The 19234-nt window shown below is 38.3% G+C and overlaps 1 protein-coding gene across 5 annotated transcripts in view; it reads left to right on the top strand.

Moving 5' to 3' along the window:
- The window catches only part of BABAM2 (BRISC and BRCA1 A complex member 2), a 400305-nt gene that overhangs the window by 27092 nt on the left and 353979 nt on the right, over positions 1-19234 (top strand). For all 5 annotated transcript variants that reach the window (XM_045447307.1, XM_045447310.1, XM_045447306.1 and 2 more), the window contains exon 3: positions 16213-16289. In XM_045447307.1, coding sequence (XP_045303263.1) covers positions 16213-16289 — 77 coding nt within the window. The remainder of the gene's footprint in view (positions 1-16212; positions 16290-19234) is intronic.

The raw sequence follows: 19234 nt of genomic DNA, 5'->3' as shown, positions 1-19234 counted from the left end.
GTTTGACAGGAGTTTGTAGATGCCTGCAAATTAAAGACTGAGGGGAGGGAATCCAATTTCGTAGTGGGTACTGGGACAGAAATTCAACATGTATTTATTTTATGGTCTCTCACTGAATAACTCTTTGACCTAAATTATCAGACTCCATTTATATATATATTTTTTACATTATTTAAGTCATTGAAGAGTTGGAAGCTTGGATGATGTTGTAAATCTTAACTAAAAGTGTATAATTATTGGCATTGTGGAATAATTTCTTATAGCACATCACTGTGTATTTAATTTTTCCTAAGAATATTACATAATGCTTTTGTGTAATAAAAATATCTTTAGGAATTGTTTATTGGCAGGTTTTTACAAATATATTTATTAAGTCCCTCTTTATACATGTTATGTAAGAAATAAAAGAATATGTAAGTCTGAAGACAATTCTGCTGACCAAAATAGTTCAAATGGAGAATTGAAAGTATAGAGGGGTTGGCAGAATTGCTGAGATAAATTATTTTTAATTTTTTAAAAATTTTTTCGGGGCGCCTGGGTGGCGCAGTCGGTTAAGCGTCCGACTTCAGCCAGGTCACGATCTCGCGGTCCGTGAGTTCGAGCCCCGCGTCAGGCTCTGGGCTGATGGCTCAGAGCCTGGAGCCTGTTTCTGATTCTGTGTCTCCCCCTCTCTCTGCCCCTCCCCCATTCATGCTCTGTCTCTCTCTGTCCCAAAAATAAATAAACGTTTTCAACGTTTATTTATTTTTGAGAGACAGCGAGTGGGGGAGGGGTAGAGAGAGAGACACACAGAATCTGAAGTAGGCTCCAGGCTCCGATCTGTCATCACAGAGCCCGATGTGGGGCTTGAACCCATGAAGCATGAGATCATGATCTGAGCTGAAGTCGGACACTTAACTGACTGAGCCGCCCAGGTGCCCCCGAGATTGGCAGTCTTTATGCACGAGTGGAGGCCTGGCATTTAAATCTGTGCTGTACTATCTCTAGACTTTCTTAAAAATTATGACTGACTGCCATGGATTATGCCAGCTGTCATGTTGCAAGATTGGGTGACCCCTCCCAACTAGATCATCAAATTAGTTAATATCTTCTTACGACGAATGAGTCCAAGAACATGTTGGAGCTACATCTGGGTGCAGATGAAGTAGTGTTGCAAATTCTGAGCAGTCAGATAATCTGATGATAAATTTTAAGCAGTGAACTGTGTTGATATTACTGACAATTTAGCAGAGATATCAAAAGAACACTTGAACAAATTAGTAGGGCTTGTTACTGTGATGGGGAAACCAAGGTGAATAGGGAAAATGGGGGACATCAAAGTAAAGCAATTTATCTTCCTATCCAAGGACCTTCAGCATTTAAAGGATCTTTTGAGAAGTTTTCTCAAATCGCCTATGGTGAAAGATAAGAGTTTAAAGATTTTTTGACTCTGTAACCAACTGATACTTTTGTAAAATATAATAGAAATGAATTACTAGAAAAATGAAGTAAAAAAGACATGAGATACAAGACCGGGTTTTAAAATACTGGATTCATCAGACTTAATACTGGTCTTACATATTGCTGTGAAAGTTTCTTATTCTCAGCTTCTCTGTTTATCTTATTACAGATTACTAACAGTTTATAGTGTAGCACTAGCCCATGAATCGTACTTTGAGCGGCATTGTTCTAGAAGGATTTCTGTATTCTAACAATCCAGAAGTTGGCCTTTGTGGAATTCTGTTTGAGAGTAGAGATAGTTACATTATTTAAGTCATTGAAGACTTAAATAATCACTAGTACATTAGTGATAAGTAATTCCTAACTATACATTAGATAATCTAGGCTATTGCTATTTTTTTCTTTTTAAACAAATATGGTAGAACAAATATGGTGGATGGTTGTAAGAATGAAGACTTCTCTCAGAATTACTAAACTTTTCAGTTAGTTGGGACGGTAAAAACTGAGAGAACATCATTGCTTTGTTTGTGTAATTTGCTTGTATTATTTATTTATATATTTATTTATTTATTTTTTTTTTTGTATTATTTATTTTTGAGAGAGAGAGAGAGAGAGCACAAGCAGGGGAGCGACAGAGAGGAAGGGAGACACAGAATTGGAAGCAAGCTCCAGGCTCTGAGCTGTCAGCACAGAGCCTGACGTGGGGCTTGAACCCACAAACTGTGAGATCATGACCTGAGCCGAAGTCGGAGGCTTAACTGACTGAGCCACCCAGGCGCTCCTATTCACGCACTTTTTAAAGTTCAAACATTGTTTTGCTATTTGCTTATTAGACTTGTATGTAGATTTATATTTTCTAAGTTGGTGAGCATCTTCTATCAGGTCAGTGACTTGGGTGGCATTTCAGTTTTCCTGAAATTGTAACTGATGAAGATTTAGTGACTGTGCTAGGCACATTAGGTCAACTTTTCTTAGGTTGTTTTTGTTAACATGTTGTCACCTGCCCTTTCAAGTTGGTTTTATGTAGTTCATGGTAGAGTTCATTTCTTTTTAAAAACTTAATAAAGAATTGGTGTTGGCTTTAGAATTCATATTATAGTATAATATTGTCTTAATCTAGTTGAGGACTATAGAATTTCAGGATTAGAGGCATTAAACTCTAACGACTACCATGTGTTAAATGAACCCCTTTTAGGCTTCCCTGACAAGTGACTGTTGAGGCTGCTCCAGAGTATCTTGTCCCAGGGAAGCCCCCTGAAGCCCAAGGCTGCTCGTTGGGCCACTGATACTGTTAGAAACGGCTTTCCTATGTTGACTGAAACCTTATTGTGTCACTTCTACCTCGTGGTGCGATGTAGAACAAGCTTAATCGATCCCCCTTGTGATAACACTTCAGTAAATAAAGATAGCTATCGTGTTGTATTTTTCTCTTCCGCAGGCTAACACGGAGTCTTTGCTTATAACCATGTCCTTTGTGTCCTTTCAACATCCCTGCTGGCTTCTCAGTGAGATCCAGTCAGTCTCTGTCCTTCTTAAAGTGTAACACCTAGAACTGAAGTGAAAAGAAAGAATAAATAAAAAAGGAGAGGATCTGTATGGTTTACTTGCAGAAATGTTAGTAATCAGAAAAGCAAATAGCAGGCTAATGCGTATATTCTGGAAAAAAAGAATAAAGAACATTTCCCATTACATGCAAAAAAAAAAAAATCTAGAATTCTACGTATTTTGTAGAAGATCCCAAGAACAAATTAGATTGAGAGTATCATTTTAAAGAACAATAAGCTTTATGCCAGCTCACCATCACAAAACATTGACCTGCTTCCAGTCTCTTCTTGTCCTGACTCACACTTGGATAACCCATTGTGATACTATTCTCTTTGTTCTCCTGGGGGTCTCCTGCTCTGTAACATGAGGAGCATTATCAGCTCCATTAGATTTGCTTTAGAACCTAGAAAAATCATTTTACTGCCAGATTCAGTCTCTTATTGGTTGGACTACCTCTGAGAACTTTTGTCTGGAATGAAGAAGGTATAGTAGTATGGTGAGGGGGTCAATTGAAGTTCTTTTTGTTTTTTTTAATATTGGAAATTATTGCCCAAGTGAATTAAGGGTTTCATGAACATAGTATTCGAGATGGACTCTCCGTCATATTTTTGACTTTGCAATTTATGCTTTTGAATAATCATAATAGAACGTACTTACTATGTGCTAGGCACTCTTCTAAATACTTTATGTGTACCAAGTCACTGGATCCTTATAACAACTCCACAAAGTGGGGCTGTTACCTCCATTTTGTGGATGAGGAAACCAAAGAAGAGACAATTTATTTGCCTTGCACAAGGCTAGAAAATTCATAGTGTATAACAATAGTATCTCAAGGAGCAATCGAAGAAAAAAATCCCCCCAAACCATTGAAAAACCGAAAATACATGGATACATTTATTTAAAATTTTTTTTTTTTTTTTAAATTTTTTTTTTTCAATGTTTATTTATTTTTGGGACAGAGAGAGACAGAGCATGAACGGGGTAGGGGCAGAGAGAGAGGGAGACACAGAATCGGAAACAGGCTCCAGGCTCTGAGCCATCAGCCCAGAGCCTGACGCGGGGCTCGAACTCCCGGACCGCGAGATCGTGACCTGGCTGAAGTCGGACGCTTAACCGACTGCGCCACCCAGGCGCCCCTTAAAATTTTTTTTTAACGTTTATTTATTTTTGAGACAGAGAGAGACAGAGCATGAATGGGGGAGGGGCAGAGAGAGAGGGAGACACAGAATTTGAAACAGGCTCCAGGCTCTGAGCTGTCAGCACAGAGCCCGACACGGGGCTCGAACTCACGGACCGTGAGATCATGACCTGAGCCGAAGTCAGACGCTTAACCGACCAAGCCACCCAGGCGCCCCGGATACATTTATTTATCCCATTATCCTGTAGTTCCAGGTATGCTCATGTAGCAGATGTCCTTTCGTAATCACTTACGTAGAAAAATTTGAGGATTTCAAAAATGTTTCTTCCATCTTTAGACAGCACCTTTCACCGACAGGAAAGGGAATCTATTAATTCCCTTCTTCCCTTCTTTTCCACTCCTCCATTCTCTCTCTTTCCCATTTTACCTCCACCTTCTCATGTTTCCACTACAGCTCATTCTTCCACTTTTTTTCTTCTTCTCCCTGTTCTTTCCCTCTACCTCTACCAGTTTTCCATCTACTCTTTTCTGTGCCCTGTGCCTTTGAACTGTTCATATTCACTCGAATATATTTTTCGTAAGAAAAGCATATGCTGATGGGCAGCTCAGTCCATTAAGTGTCTGACTTTGGCTCAGGTCAGGATCTTGCCGTCTGTGGGTTCCAGCCCCGCTTTGGGCTCTGTACTGACAGCTCAGAGCCTGGAGCCTGCTTTGGCCCCTCTCCTGCTTGTGCTCTGTCTCTGTTCCTCAAAAGTAAACATTAAGCAAATTTAAAAAAGGAAGAAAGAAAAGCATACAACTGAGATTTTAGTGTGAGGCATTGTGGAGGTACAAACATAAATGCAGCAAGTAACATGAAAGCCAGTAAGGGAATGATCACAGCTCTGCTAGTTCATTCCCTTGAGAGTCTGTGCTACATGCCAAGATACTTTCCAGTCCTTCCCTGTAAGGAGCAGGAATTGAGATTGGGATTTAGATACATAATATACAAGTGGTATAAAATATAAAGCTCCCAGAATGCAGAGATTTGGGAATACATCCATTTAGGATATGTTTTGGGTCAAGGAATGAAAATGGTGACCTAAAAAGTTTACAGGAATATTTTTACGGAACAAATTCAAAGAGTTTAGCATAAAAATTGCCTTTTATGAAATGGTGTTTCTCCTTAAATGTATAGAAATAGTATGTAAGTTGGCCTTGTCCTTGGAGATTTCTCATACTATTTATTAATGAAAGAACTACGGGGCACTTGGGTGGTTGTTGCTTGGGCATCCGACTCTTGATTTCGGCGCAGGTCATAATCCCGGGGTCATGGGATCCAGCCCCATGTTGGGCTCTGTGCCACGTGTGGAGCCTGCTTAAGATTCTCTCTCTCTACCTCTCTCCCTCTGCCCCTCTCCCCTGCATGCGTGTGCTCTCTCTTAAAAAAAAAAAAAAAATAGTAAGAATTACCAACATACCCACAGTTGAGATAGGAATCAGTCCAGGATATTTATGTAATTTGTTTTGACTTTGACATGACCTTGGAGTGTGCTTGTCATCCCCAGCTCCACTCGTTCACATGTACTATTTATGGGGCAGTTATCAGGTGCTGCTGTGTGCCAGCAGGTGGGCTATGGGGCACTGGATCCAAGGTTTCATATACTCTGTTTCATTACATAGCTTTCAGTCTAGCTGAGTATCTGTCTCCTTGGTTTTTGTCCCCATTTGAGGACAATTGTAGGTAAATATTTTCATTCCCCTACCTACCAGATCTAACTCATTCTTAGAGGCCAGCTGTATTCCAGTGAACCTTCCTTGATTACCCCAGCTAAAAGTGGTTTCTCCGCTCTGGCAACTTCTATTGTGCTTTTTTTCTTTAACCACTAATTTGGCAATTAATCATGTTAATTGCTTTGTGACTTGTATCTATTGTTGTCTTGAATTGTTATTTAAATTGTGCGTATTTGACTTTCATAGGTTTGATTTTTGTCTTCTGATTTATAGTTGCAGGTTCTTAAGAGTAGGGACTCCTTTCTATACTCTTATAGCAGTGATTGCTAAACTTTTTTTGATTATACACCTCAATTTAATTATGAACCCTCAATACATGCATACTTATTTAATTATAAGCTATATTTATGTGTTATAAAACATATATAGGATATAAATTAAAATCATGAGATAAGATAAATAAGCAATATTGTAACAGTAATTCTTATTACATATAATAGGGTATTTTCACCTGTCATTCCCGAAAAAGAAATTTGCAAAAATATATGGATACTAATGAAAGAAGTGCGGCACTGACTGTCTACACAATGCCACAAGACCAGTTTTTAATTCCACTTGGTCGAGTCGGTTTGGTTTTAACCACCCTGACGGGTGTGTTGTGGGGCCTCATCGTAGATTTAAATTGCGTTTCTCTAGTGACTAATTAGGTTAAGCACCTTTTCACTTTTATTGGCCATTTGGATCCCTTTTTATGACGTATTCCTTCAGGTCTACTAACATGTCTTTTTCCTATCAATTTATAGGAGTTCTTTATATATTTTAGTATCAGTGTTATGTGTTGCGAATATCTTGTCTCACCCCATGGTTTGTCTTTTCACTCTTTAATGTTTTTTTGTTGTTGTGGTTGAACAGAAAATCTGATAATAATGTAATCCGATTACCCAGCTTTTCTTTCATAGTAGTACTTTTGGAATTTTCCTTTTTTTTTAATGTTTATTTTTTATTTTTGAGAGAGAGATATAGTGTGAGTGGGGGAGGAGCAGAGAGAGAGGGAGACACAGAATCTGAAGCAGGCTCCAGGCTCCAGGCTCTGAGCTGTCAGCACAGAGGCTGATGCAGGGCTCGAACTCGAGAACTGTGAGATTATGACCAGAGCCAAAGTTGGACCCTTAACTGACTGAGCCACCCAGGCACCCCTGTCCACCAAGTTCTTGAACATATTCTGTTTACCCAGTTAACCCTCCCCCATTTTCTTTTAAAAATATTTTGCTTTTGCTTTTCCCCTTCAGAGCTTCAATTCACTTGGACTTGATGTTGTGAATGGTATGAGGTAGGGCTCAGGTTTCATATTTTTCCCATAAGTATGTCTAGCTGACTCAGCACCATTTATTGAAAACAATTGCCTTTCCTTAGTGCTGTGCAGAGATGCCTCTGTCATAAATTAAGTGTCCAGATGTGTGGGAATCTGTCTCGCAACTCTATTCTTTGTCTATCTTTGTATCAATATTAATATTTTAATTACTAAGATTGATAATAATTTTTGATATTCAGTAGAATAATTTCTCCTATTAAGCTTTTTTCTTACTGTGATAAAATATACATAAAATTTATAATTTTAGCCAACTTTAAGTGTTCATCTCCGGGCATTAAGTACATTCACATTGTTGTGTAACCATCACCATTTATCTCCAGAACTTTTCCTCTTGCAAAATCGAAACTCTGTACCCCTTAACTGCCATTTTTTCCACTGTCCCTTCAGCCCTTGGCAACTACCATTCCACTTCCTGTCTCTGTGAATTTGATAACTCCAGGTACCTCACATGGATGGAATTGTACAGTGCTTGTCCTTTCGTGACCGGCTTATTTCACTTAGCATACTATCTTCACGGTTTATCCATGTTGTAGTGTGCATCAGAATTTCTTTCTTTTTTAAGGCTATTGAATAATATCCCGTTATACATGTATGTCACATTTTGTTTATCCATTTGTCAGTCTCTGTTGACCCTGGGTTACTACCAGTTTTTGGCTATTGTGTATAATCCTATCAAGCTTTTCTTCTTCAAGAGAATATGGTCTATTTTTGGTTCTTGGCATTCCATTTACATTTTAAAATCTACTTTCAGGTTCTGTATCAATTAAGGAGAACTGACATCTTTTTCATTATGTATCTTTTCATTTATGAACATACCTATGTTCATTTATTCGTTTTATTTTCTTCTAATAACAATTTTCTACACAGGGATCTTGCGCATCTTTTGTGACACTTATTTCTATATATTTGATAGTTTGATGTTACTTTTGATGGCATCTTTCTAAAAGTTTTTATTTTTTAACTTGTTGTTGATGGTGTGTAGATATATGTATACAGTCTACAGTTGATGTTTGTGTATGTCCTTTGTTTAGCAACTTTGCTAAGCTCACATATTTCCAATAATGCCTATGAAGGTTTCAAAAGCTTTCTATATGCACAGTCATATTATCTTCATGCAAGTGTAGTTTTATTTCTTCCTTTCCAATATATATCCCCTTATTTCCCTGTGCTACTCTGTACTTGATAGGACTGTTGGTATAATGTTGAATTAAAGTGGTAAGAGTGGGTGTCATTTCATTCTGTCTCAAAGGGAACAATGTAACATTTTGTTATTAAAAGCGATATTGTTGCAGGTTTTTTTGTAGATGGCCTTTATCATAGTAAGGAAGCTACTTTTTACCCTTATTTGCGAAGGGTTTTTAAAATCATGAATGGATGTTTAATTTTATCAAACACGTATCCAGCACTAATTGAGATAATCCTATTAATTTTCTCTTTTATTCTGTTAACAGAGTGAATTAAAAGCACCTATTAGAAAAGAAGAAAGGTTGAACATTAATAAGCGAAGCATCATCTCAAAATATTAAGATTTCCCCCCCTCCTAGTTAACTGTTGAAAATAGTGGGTGAGCCTATCATTCCTACTGGAATCATATTGTAACTTAAATCACATTTTTTGTTATAGGAACACCTACTAACATTTAAAAATACTCCCTCCTTTAGAGTTGAAATCTATCATTTATAAATGGAGATATAGCATATAAACTGGGAACAGCAAGTGATGCCACATGAACTGGCAAATACATGTTTTTCTGAATATTTTAATTTTATAATTTTTAAAGCATTCTGAGCTGAGTCATGTATTTTGGTGATGGCATTTTGGAATCCTCTGCTAAGAATTGGATCCATCACTTTCTAGTAGGATCTAGAAATAGATTTCAGGCTTTAGAGACGTAGAGGATATATGTGGTGTATCGGGAACATCATATGTCATCAAGCAAATAGTGCCATTCTTCTGAATGATGTAAAAAATCTATCTCAGTGTAACTTTATTGCCTCCTTTTACCAATTTTAATTCATGAGTCTCCTTGTAGAAAGGCCCCAACTTGACCTAGTGAGTTTTGATGTAGTCAACTAGATGGGCCGTAATTCCCTTTTAAGGCGGAGGGTGTAAAAATCTGTGAATCAGAAAGTCACATGCCTTTGTGGATAAAATGCCTATTTTATAGGTTACTTAGTAGCTGTTCACGTAGCCTGTGGCAGTCTCCTAGCTTCTTTGCTGCTGCCTTTCAGTCTATAAACCATGATAATTTTGAAATTGCTTTGGTCTGAGTGGAATCATTGATGATAGGGTTAATTCAGGGAAAATAAATTCTGTATAATGAAAAGGTGGTGAATATGAACTAACAAGAATTCACTCTAACTTATGACTTGAGAGTCATTTACCAGGCAGTTATTGGTCTTTGAGCCTATTTTATTTCACAGTCACCTGTGATTTTAGATTGCCAGAGCTGAAGACTTCCTTCTCAGCTGATGTTGAATATTGTTGGTTAAGCACAAACGTCATTATCAAGAAAACAGGAAGCTATGTAGGAGAACGTGCCAAATGGTAAATTAATAGTGTAAAGGAAACTGACGCAGACTCAGGGAAGGAACCCTGGACTCATCTACTTTGTTCTTTTTAGGTGGCTTGGAGAGTAGAAATGGTTTAAATCATTCTTTTTTTATTTTTTTTTCCCAGAAAGCTGATCAAATAATAGGTTTAGTATTAAATTGCAAAGCATATGCTTTACTTATATTTTGCATGATCTTAAAAATGCTAATGTCTTCAAGGTTGTAGAGTATCTTTGTATAACTTTGTTAATCCAGATTAGTTGTTGGCTGTCACTAAAATCATATAAACTGTAGAGAAATTGTCAACTTTTCCTGTTTATAGTGATACCTTAATAATTGGAGTCAGATCTCAGGGGCTATGAGCAAGTAATAACTTAAAAAGGATTCAAATCCAAATTTACTTTCACTGTTTATTTAAAGAGTTTGCTAAATAAGTCAATAGTGTTACCATTGTAGAGCCTTTTAAAATCAATTTAGGAGGTCCTGTTCCCTCTTTTGCATCATTGATTCACATGTATATAGTTCTTATGCTAATTACTGCTGAATCATTTTCTTTTCACTAAAGCTGGTAGGGTAGAACACTGTTTTTGGCAACAGTTTGTTAGCCTTTACTTTTTATTATTTTAGGTACTTAATAAAATGGCATTTATTGACAGATTTATAATTCACATTTTTTTTTTTTTTTTTTTTTTTTTTTACTAATTCTGATGGTTTCCCCTTTAAATATTGAGGGATGATTTGGAGTGGTGTTTAAGAAAATGGGCCCTGGAGCCAGACATCCTGGGTTTGGATCCAAGTTCTGTCACTAACTAGCAAGATGCCCATCTTCCCTGTGCCTCAGTTGCCTCATCTGTAAAATGGAAGCAATAATAGCATTTATTTCTGAAGGTTGCTGTGGGTTTAAATAGTTCAATCTAATGAAATAATTTAGAATAGTACCTGCCACATAGCAAATGCTCAACAAATGTTAGTGCCTGTTGTTATTATTTATTGTGAAAACAGTAATTTTAGGAAGTGACTTTAAATATAAATTCTGAGTTACATGTACAGCTCTTCAAAGGGAGGACCTCTTACAAATAATCACACTTTTATCTCAGAGGTGAGGATAAGAATATCTTCTTAATTCCAGTTAAAGCATTAGTTTTTGTCACGAAAAGAGCACAAGACTGGGAGTCAGTTTATGCATTAATTCGGCAAATCTTTATCTCCATACGTAGTTGTTGGAGTATCCGCATCCTGGACACCAGCTATCTATATGCTGGAGATTTGCAGATGACTGAAGGATGCCTGTGTCAGGGAGACCAAGGTGTGGCCAGAGTGCTCTGGGAGTGCTTTCCAGTCCCAGTGCTCTCACTGAGTGACTGTGAGATCCTTGACCTTCACTGTCATCGTCTGTAAAATGACAGTTGCTGACTTTAGTTTATGATGATAAGTCTGTACTAAAATGTCATCAGTGCTGGATACTTAGTACTATGCTAGATGCTATACTAGGACATTTAAAAAAGTATAGAACAGTTTTAGCACCAAGAATCTTGTGACATGATTGGGAAGACAAACCACAGTTGGAAACTAGATAAATAATAATCTTGGGAATCACGTGATTAGATATAAGCTAAGAGATGGATGCGAGTATGTGGGGGTTGTTATGCTTAGCATTTTACTGTGTGTGTAGTTAGCTGGCTATAGTTCTGTAATAAGGCACTACAGTCAACTGCCTGGTCTGATGCCTTCGGGAATTCTGACTTGATAATTCCCACGTGCATAACCTGCAGAAGGTGGTTGTTTAACTCCCTTTGTTCTCCCATGTGTTAAACTTTAAAATAGTGCATTCCCAGCACATTGAGGTGATTAGAATTTAGTAAAAGATACATTTTTAAGGCATAGTTCTTCATCTAAAAACTTTTTTTTTCAATATAATGCCAAGATTTTTTGTTGTTGTTGTTCTCATTACTGCTGTGTTCTGTGCACCTAGCACAGTGCCTGACAAATGGTAAGCACTCAGGAAATATAGTTGAGGGACAAATTTGAAATTGCATTTAGTTGTCAACAATTTTTAAATCATTCAAAATTATCTTGTTATTAAAAGATACTCAGTTTGGAATACTGTTTTTTTTGTTTTTACGTTTATTTGTGTTGAGGACGAAGCAGGGAGAGAGAGAGAGAGAGAGGGAGAGGGAGAGAGAGAGAGAGAGAGAGAGAGAGAGCAAGCATGGGGACAGAGAGAGAGAATCCCAAGCAGGCTCCACACTGTCAGCATGGAGCCCAATGTGGGGCTTGAACCCACAGAACCGTGAGATCATGACCTGAGCCCACGTCAAGAGCAGGTCACTCAACTGACTGAGCCACACAGGCGCCCCTGGAATTTTGGGTTTTAAACCTCAGATCTAACTGTTAGGACAAGTTGCCATTATAAAAATAGAATTTTAATGAAGCCAGCAGCCTTTTAGTAGCTTTTTCATATTCCTAAAAGGAAATGATTTTCTAGATGAATGAACTTCTCCACTGTATTAGTTATCTGTTACTGACATCTGACTGCAACATCCTGTGGGACTCTATACAACAGCTGCCTAGCCAGGCCATTCCTAAAACCTGACACAGAGAAACTGTGAGGGGTAATAAATATTAGCAGTGTGAAGTTTTGTGATATCATAATATAAAGACTTTCATATCTATTTTACTTGAAGACTGTTCATCAGTAGATACCCTGCAGTTTTTCAAATATAAAAAGGATCTACTTTTTAAAATATTTATGTAATTATAAAATAGCTCATGTTCATCACAAAAATCAAAATAATGCAGAAAGGTAATCAAAGTTGTAAAAATTACTCCAAATCCTGCCACATTTTGGTGTCTCTCCTGAAATCTGTTTCTATGTGTAGACATACATACACATAGGTCTGTCTTTTCCATAAGTGGAAGCATACTATTCATGTGTGTTTTTCCATCTTTTTAAACTCATGCCCTTGTTTCAGTAACAGAAAAGCTAATGCCCTCCTTGAATGCGATTTGAAATTTCATAGTAAATTAAGTAACGTGACCAAAACCGATTTTAGACAGAGGTAATTTAAGAAAGGGAAATATTTTTAGTTTAATCTTAAAAGAACTCTCAGGTAACATGACCTTGACTTGTTTTCCATAAAGCTGTTGATCCTAGGTAAGATGGGAGATAGAGCACAGTAGATATTTTAAATAATTTGCTCAACATTTCATTGGAGAAACTGAGCACTGTTGAGGAGAGAGGCCTGCTAACGACAGCTTAGTCTTTCCCCTGTTGCCTTGAATGGTTAAGTTCTTGGCCCACATTTGTATATTCCTCTTAGCAAAGCAGAAACCCTGCAGTTAACTGGAGATTAACCATTTTAACTTGGGAATGCTCTTTGGGGAGTGTGACCCCTGCCCTCGTCCCCACTCCAAGTAAGTGATTTTTCCGACAATATACAGCACTCTAAAATGAGTTTTGGCAAATTTTTCTTCTGTCTTTTCCGTGATGTTTCCATGGCCCTTATGGATTGGCTAGCCCCCCCCCCCCCCCCCCCCCGCCATTACTCGGGCTGTTTCCGCATATGATTTGGCTGTTGTCTCACACTGTACACTCTCGATTCCCCTTCTTCCTAAACTTGCTCTCCTTCTAGTCGTCCCTGGTCAGTAAAGCCATGCCTCCATTGACACCGTGGCTCCCCTGGTCCAAGTACCATCTTTCTTTCCTGAAGTGGACTCTTGTTGGTTTCTGTTTGACTTCTTTACAGTCTCTTTTTCCATACAGTAGACAGGGTGATCTCTTAAAAAGCAGAGAATCAGATAATATTACTCTTGTTAAAACCCTCCTTCGAGCTTGGAATAAAACCTGAATTAATTGCCACCACCTACAAGGCTCTGCGCGATCTGTCCCTTGCTTACCCCTGTCCTAATCTTTCTCTGTTCTCTCCCTCATTCACTCTGCTCTAGCTGCATCACCCAGACATATCAAGATTTCTTCCCCCAGATATATGCAGCTCGTTCCTGCCTTCACGCCTTTGCACCAGCTGCTTCCCCTGCCTGGAGTGCTCTGCCCCAGAACTCGCCTGGGTAGGCCCTAAGCCCGTGGTGTCCTGCAGGTTTCAGATTTTACCTCCTCCGAGGTCTTCCCCAGTCTTCCAGTGTAATGTAGCCCCCGATTCGCTGCCACGCTACTTTATTTCCTTCATAACATGTAGCAGTTTCGAACCATCTTTATATCTTCCTCTCTTGTTTATCGCTTCTTTTTCTTTTGCCAGAATTTTAAGTTCCATGGTTCCGTAGATCTTGTCTGCCTTGTCCACCCTGTATTCCTAACACATAGAACAATGCTCAGTAAATCTTACCTAAGTAAAAAAAAAAAAAAAAAAAAAATTGGGAGTGAACCACTCAGATGGAGAAATGTGCTTTTTAACACCCTAGGGTGGCTGGAGCCAAGCTGTTCACGTAGGAAGGGAAGAAGGAGGAGGGACAGAGCACAAAGCACTGTTTTAGCCGAGTTAAAGCATAAAGTAAATAATACAAAATGTGGCCCAACAGTGAATGTAACAATTGAGAAACTAATTTCACGTTGAAGAAGGACTAGTTATTCAGACAATCTAGAATCCGATTAATCCTCAGGATTTCCTGTGCTGTTAATAACTTCAGTTGCTAGGCTATATAAGATAATATAAGATATTTTGATCTAATATAAGATGATTTGATCTTCATGCCTCAAAGAGGCACTTGATTGTGAATGTTTATTATATTTTGTTTTTTATTAAAAAATAATTTTAAGGCATCGTTCATGGAATATGTGCAAGAGAAGAAATTCTTAGTGTTGCTTGTAGGACCATTTCTGTCATTAGACTATATTTTGTAATGCTTTAATTTATGTGTTTTCCATAAGTTTTCAAATAACTGCTGTGCTATGGTCTAGAAAAGATTGTACTATAAGGGAAATATTTTAGTACCTTTAATAAAATATACCCTGGAGTTTTTTTTTTTTTAATTGAACAGTAAAGGAAAATGTGTTCTTAAAACCTATTAAGAAATTAAAATTGTTTTACTCTGCAATTACTAGTTTAGCTTTGTTGTTTAGTTTGTAAACTGTTGTTTTTTGTTGTCCCCTAAAGATAAGAGGAGAAATCAACCTAGTGATTTATGATTAAATACATCTGAGTTAAGCTTTCTGTCTGGTTCTTTTCTCTGTTTACATTTTGGGAAAAAGTTATGGTAAATCTAATATGAGATCTGAGTTAGCTTTTTTAGAGTCCACTTTTCTCAAATTTATTTTCACATGACTGTTGCCTTCAAAGTGGCCATCCAGGGAAGTTGTACATTTATTCCAACAATGCTTCCATTCCTTAAAATAACTCTTTTCAGAGATGCTTCACAGTCAGTTTTGGAATTATGAAAGAAACTTAGCATTTTTTGCTTTATTTTATAATTGAAAAACCTCAACTTTTAAAACTAAATGAAGACATATAATTTCCTCAGTTGACTTTGTATTAATATTAATTAATGAAGCCAGTGCTGCTGTCATGCAGTTGAAGTTATGACCTGTGAGATCATGAACGATATCTTGTAAATTTGTTTAAAGAACGAAGAACACGGGGCACCTGGGTGGCTCAGTCGGTTGAGCGTCCGACTTCGGCTCAGGTCATGATCTCGCAGTCCGTGGGTTCGAGCCCCGCATCGGGCTTTGTGCTGACAGCTCAGAGCCTGGAGCCTGTTTCAGATTCTGTGTCTCCCTCTCTCTCTGCCCCTCCCCCACTTGCACTCTGTCTCTCTCTGTCTCAAAAATAAATAAACATCAAAAAATTAAAAAAAAAAAAAGAACGAAGAACATTGTTTAACTTTGTGAAGTAATAGATTGAAAAGAAACCAAACACCTGAGTGACCAGTTCACCTCCTTTTAAATTTACACTTTATCTGAAACTGAGGGCAGTGCCTTGTGCCCCTCTGTAGAGGGAAGGCAAGGGGGTGCCAAATCGAGAGGAAGCACCTCCCCTGTGGGGAGAAAGAGGAAATGACCTGGTGTCAGGAAAAAAGGCCAAAGCGGGCTCTTTTTAGTACTGAGTGAAAGCTAAGAGTCTATATTTAAAATCTGCCCCTAAAACTACTCTTCTTTTACAATTCTTGGCATCAAAGAGTACAGACCTGTTTTGGAAGATACACCTACTTTGAAAGCCCAGATGCACGTATTTGAGAGGAGTAGCTGGAGCTTTGTTGGTGTTTGTTGTTAGAAGGCATTTAAGTTCTATTGTGAGATAAACGGATCATGTGTTTCAGGGCAGGTCTTAATGTCTTGGCCTCTGTGACCATCAAGGGCTTTTATTTTGTTTTATAAGCCAGTGCTTTAATCTTTTATCTATAAAGATCACTTTTTTATTTACTTTATTAAATATCATAAACGTGTGGGTTTTTTATTAAAAAAAAAAATCTTTTCTTATCTTTCTTTTTTTTTTTTTCTAAAGCTGCACATCATTGACTCCTGGACCTAACTGTGACCGATTTAAACTGCATATACCATATGCTGGAGAGACATTAAAATGTAAGTAAATGATGACTATTTTATTGAAAATGTACATTACAGTGCTAGTTATCAGACTTTGTGCTTCAGTTTTTATTTCTGGCTATTAGGTATTATCACTAGGATTTACCACTTAAAAAATATTTTTTTTTAATGTTTATTATTTATTTTTGAGAGACAGAGAGACAGTGTGAGCAGGGGAGGGGCAGAGAGAGAGGGAGACACAGTCCAAAGCAGGCTCCAGGCTCTGAGCTGTCAGCACAGAGCCCGACGCGGGGCTTGAACTCACGAGCTGTTGAGATCACGACCTGAGCTGAAGTCGGATGCTTAACTGACTGAGCCACCCAGGCACTCCTAGGATTTACCACTTTTAAAAAATTTGTCTTTTAATTTGAGTTCTATTCAAAGTAAGGCAGTTGGCAGGGAACAAGCGGTGGTCAAATAGGCATACACTGAAATTCTTAGTTTTTAGGCCTATGCAGTAATTCTTGCATTTTTTTCCCTCTACTGACAGATCTTATGTAATTTGTCAATAAAGAGAGTCCATTGCTTTAAAATACCTGACTATTTAGAAACAGCTTTTAGGTAGGAATGGCTTCTAACTCCCTTCTGGAACTATTGCTGCCAAGAACCAACTCCTGATTGCCACCTGAGCATAAGAGTCTTCCCTCAGAGACTCTTGGCATAGATTAGGATTGTCAACAGGTTACCTCTTTTATAGCAAGGGTTGGAAATGCAAATGGCTACCGTGGCCAGACTAGTCACAGAAATGAGGGGGACAGGCTAGGTGTGACAATTGGGCACACCTACCGTCTTGAGGGGACTGCCTCTGTTGAGAGGTGGAAATCTGAACTTTTGTATAAATTCTTTCATTTTAGGGTCCCAACTACTTTTTCAAAAATTAGAAACATAGTGTGGGCCAACATAAAGTGGGTCAGACCAAATGTGTGTGGGGCCTGGCTCGAGCTCTTCGACCACTGATTTGTGATCTTGATGAAGAGCAATCAAGACCTACTGTTGGGTTTAGTCCACCATCTACAACATCTGCCTACATTGTATCAACCCTTCTCTGCTGTTATTACCAGTGCTGATGCTCTAGTGCAGCATGGAAATGATGGTGGCTTTGGTGGGTTAGTCCCAATCTCATCAGGAATTTTCTCTCTGGAGCCTATTCTTGTGGCAAAGAAGGTATTGAAGTCTCTCTGGTCTTGAACAGAGGAATAAGGAACATAAATGTTAAAGATGGGACAGATGAGTAAATAGTGCCTTTCAGGCTGTGGACTATTTATTTATTTATTTATTTATTTTTATGAAATTTATTGTCAGATTGGTTTCCATACAACACCCAGTGCTCATCCCAACAGGTGCCCTCTTCAGTGCCCATCACCCACCCTCCCCTCTTTCCCACCCCTCATCAACCCTCAGTTTGTTCTCAGTTTTTAAGAGTCTCTTATGTTTTGGCTCCCTCCCTCTCTAACTTTTTTTTTTCCTTCCCCTCCCTCATGGTCTTCTGTTAAGTTTCTCAGGATTGTGGACTCTTTTTAAATTATAGGCCACCAGGGGCTACATCTTAATATTCTGTAGCATCACAAATGCAACATTAAGCAAAAAAATATAGGACATGCTGACTTGTTAACCTGGCGTTACTATTAGATCATTCTCTGGAAACCATTAAAATACATAAGAATTTCACCTGCCTGAGGTAGTGGGACATTCTAGATTGTTTCTGAAAAAATTATTAACTAAATTTAGAAGAAATGATCAAACTAAATCATTCACGTGGTAAAAATGTAAAAAAGTCCAGAAATTTTTTACACGTGAAAGCTGTAGTCCTCTGTTAGGTTTCTTCCCAAACCCGGTCCTGTTTCCCGAGGGTGTCACTTACATTTTTTTTTTTTGTAAAACTGTTTCAGTATGTAGTTCTTCTGGGGCTGTTCTCCATATGTCTAAATAATGTTTATGCCTCTGTTTCTTGACATCAATTGTAGATATTATTATCTTTTGACCCTCTGCTCTGATACATAAAGCATTGGCCTGTCTTCATTGAACTCTGTGTCTTTCTTCTTTTTTCCTCTTCAGTGCAATTATATCGCCACGATTGATTCCTGTGTTGGTTACTCTGTAGCTTGAACATTTTTCCTTTCTCTCTTTTTTTTTTTTTTTTTTCAACGTTTTGATTTATTTTTGGGACAGAGAGAGACAGAGCATGAACGGGGGAGGGGCAGAGAGAGAGGGAGACACAGAATCGGAAACAGGCTCCAGGCTCTGAGCCATCAGCCCAGAGCCTGACGCGGGGCTCGAACTCCCGGACCGCGAGATCGTGACCTGGCTGAAGTCGGACGCTTAACCGACTGCGCCACCCAGGCGCCCCATTTTTCCTTTCTTTCTTAAGGACCACTGTCAGCATTGTATGGCACAGTTAAATGAACAGCTCCTAAAACATTCGTAGCACGTGCCTGGCACGCAGTTAGCATCTCTGCATACTCGTGACAGCTACTTGGTATACTTTTTTTTTACTTTCCCCTTAACCATAGAGAGTGTCTTTTGGCTCCCCACTTTGTGAGATGAAGGTATTAGCTCCTGCCCTTCCCTCCATGCCTCTTCTTTCACCTCCCAAGTTTTATATTCTTTTCCTTTTGCATCGTCAAAATTAATAACTTATCGTTTGTTCTAAACCTAGAGTTGTCTTCTGTGCTTCGTTTATAAATTGCTTGAATGCTCCTGTACAGTTATCTCTATGGGATTTGTCTGCAGCCTTCTCTTCCTTTTTCTGTAGTCTGTGTATTGAAAATTCTCTGTTTTGGTAGAATTAAAACATAATTGCTGGAACACAGTAAAATACCTTGCTTAGATTCCACTTCTCTCTCTGCTCTCCTCCCTTTCCTGTAGCCCTTCCTGATCAGTTTTATTTACCATAGTCATAACTAGGTATCTTAATTTCGAAGAGCCCTCTCTTGCTTTTGCTT

Source organism: Leopardus geoffroyi, chromosome A3, assembly GCF_018350155.1.
Source record: "Leopardus geoffroyi isolate Oge1 chromosome A3, O.geoffroyi_Oge1_pat1.0, whole genome shotgun sequence".
Classification (NCBI taxonomy): domain Eukaryota; kingdom Metazoa; phylum Chordata; class Mammalia; order Carnivora; family Felidae; genus Leopardus; species Leopardus geoffroyi.
This window is presented reverse-complemented; position numbering and strand designations above follow the sequence as displayed.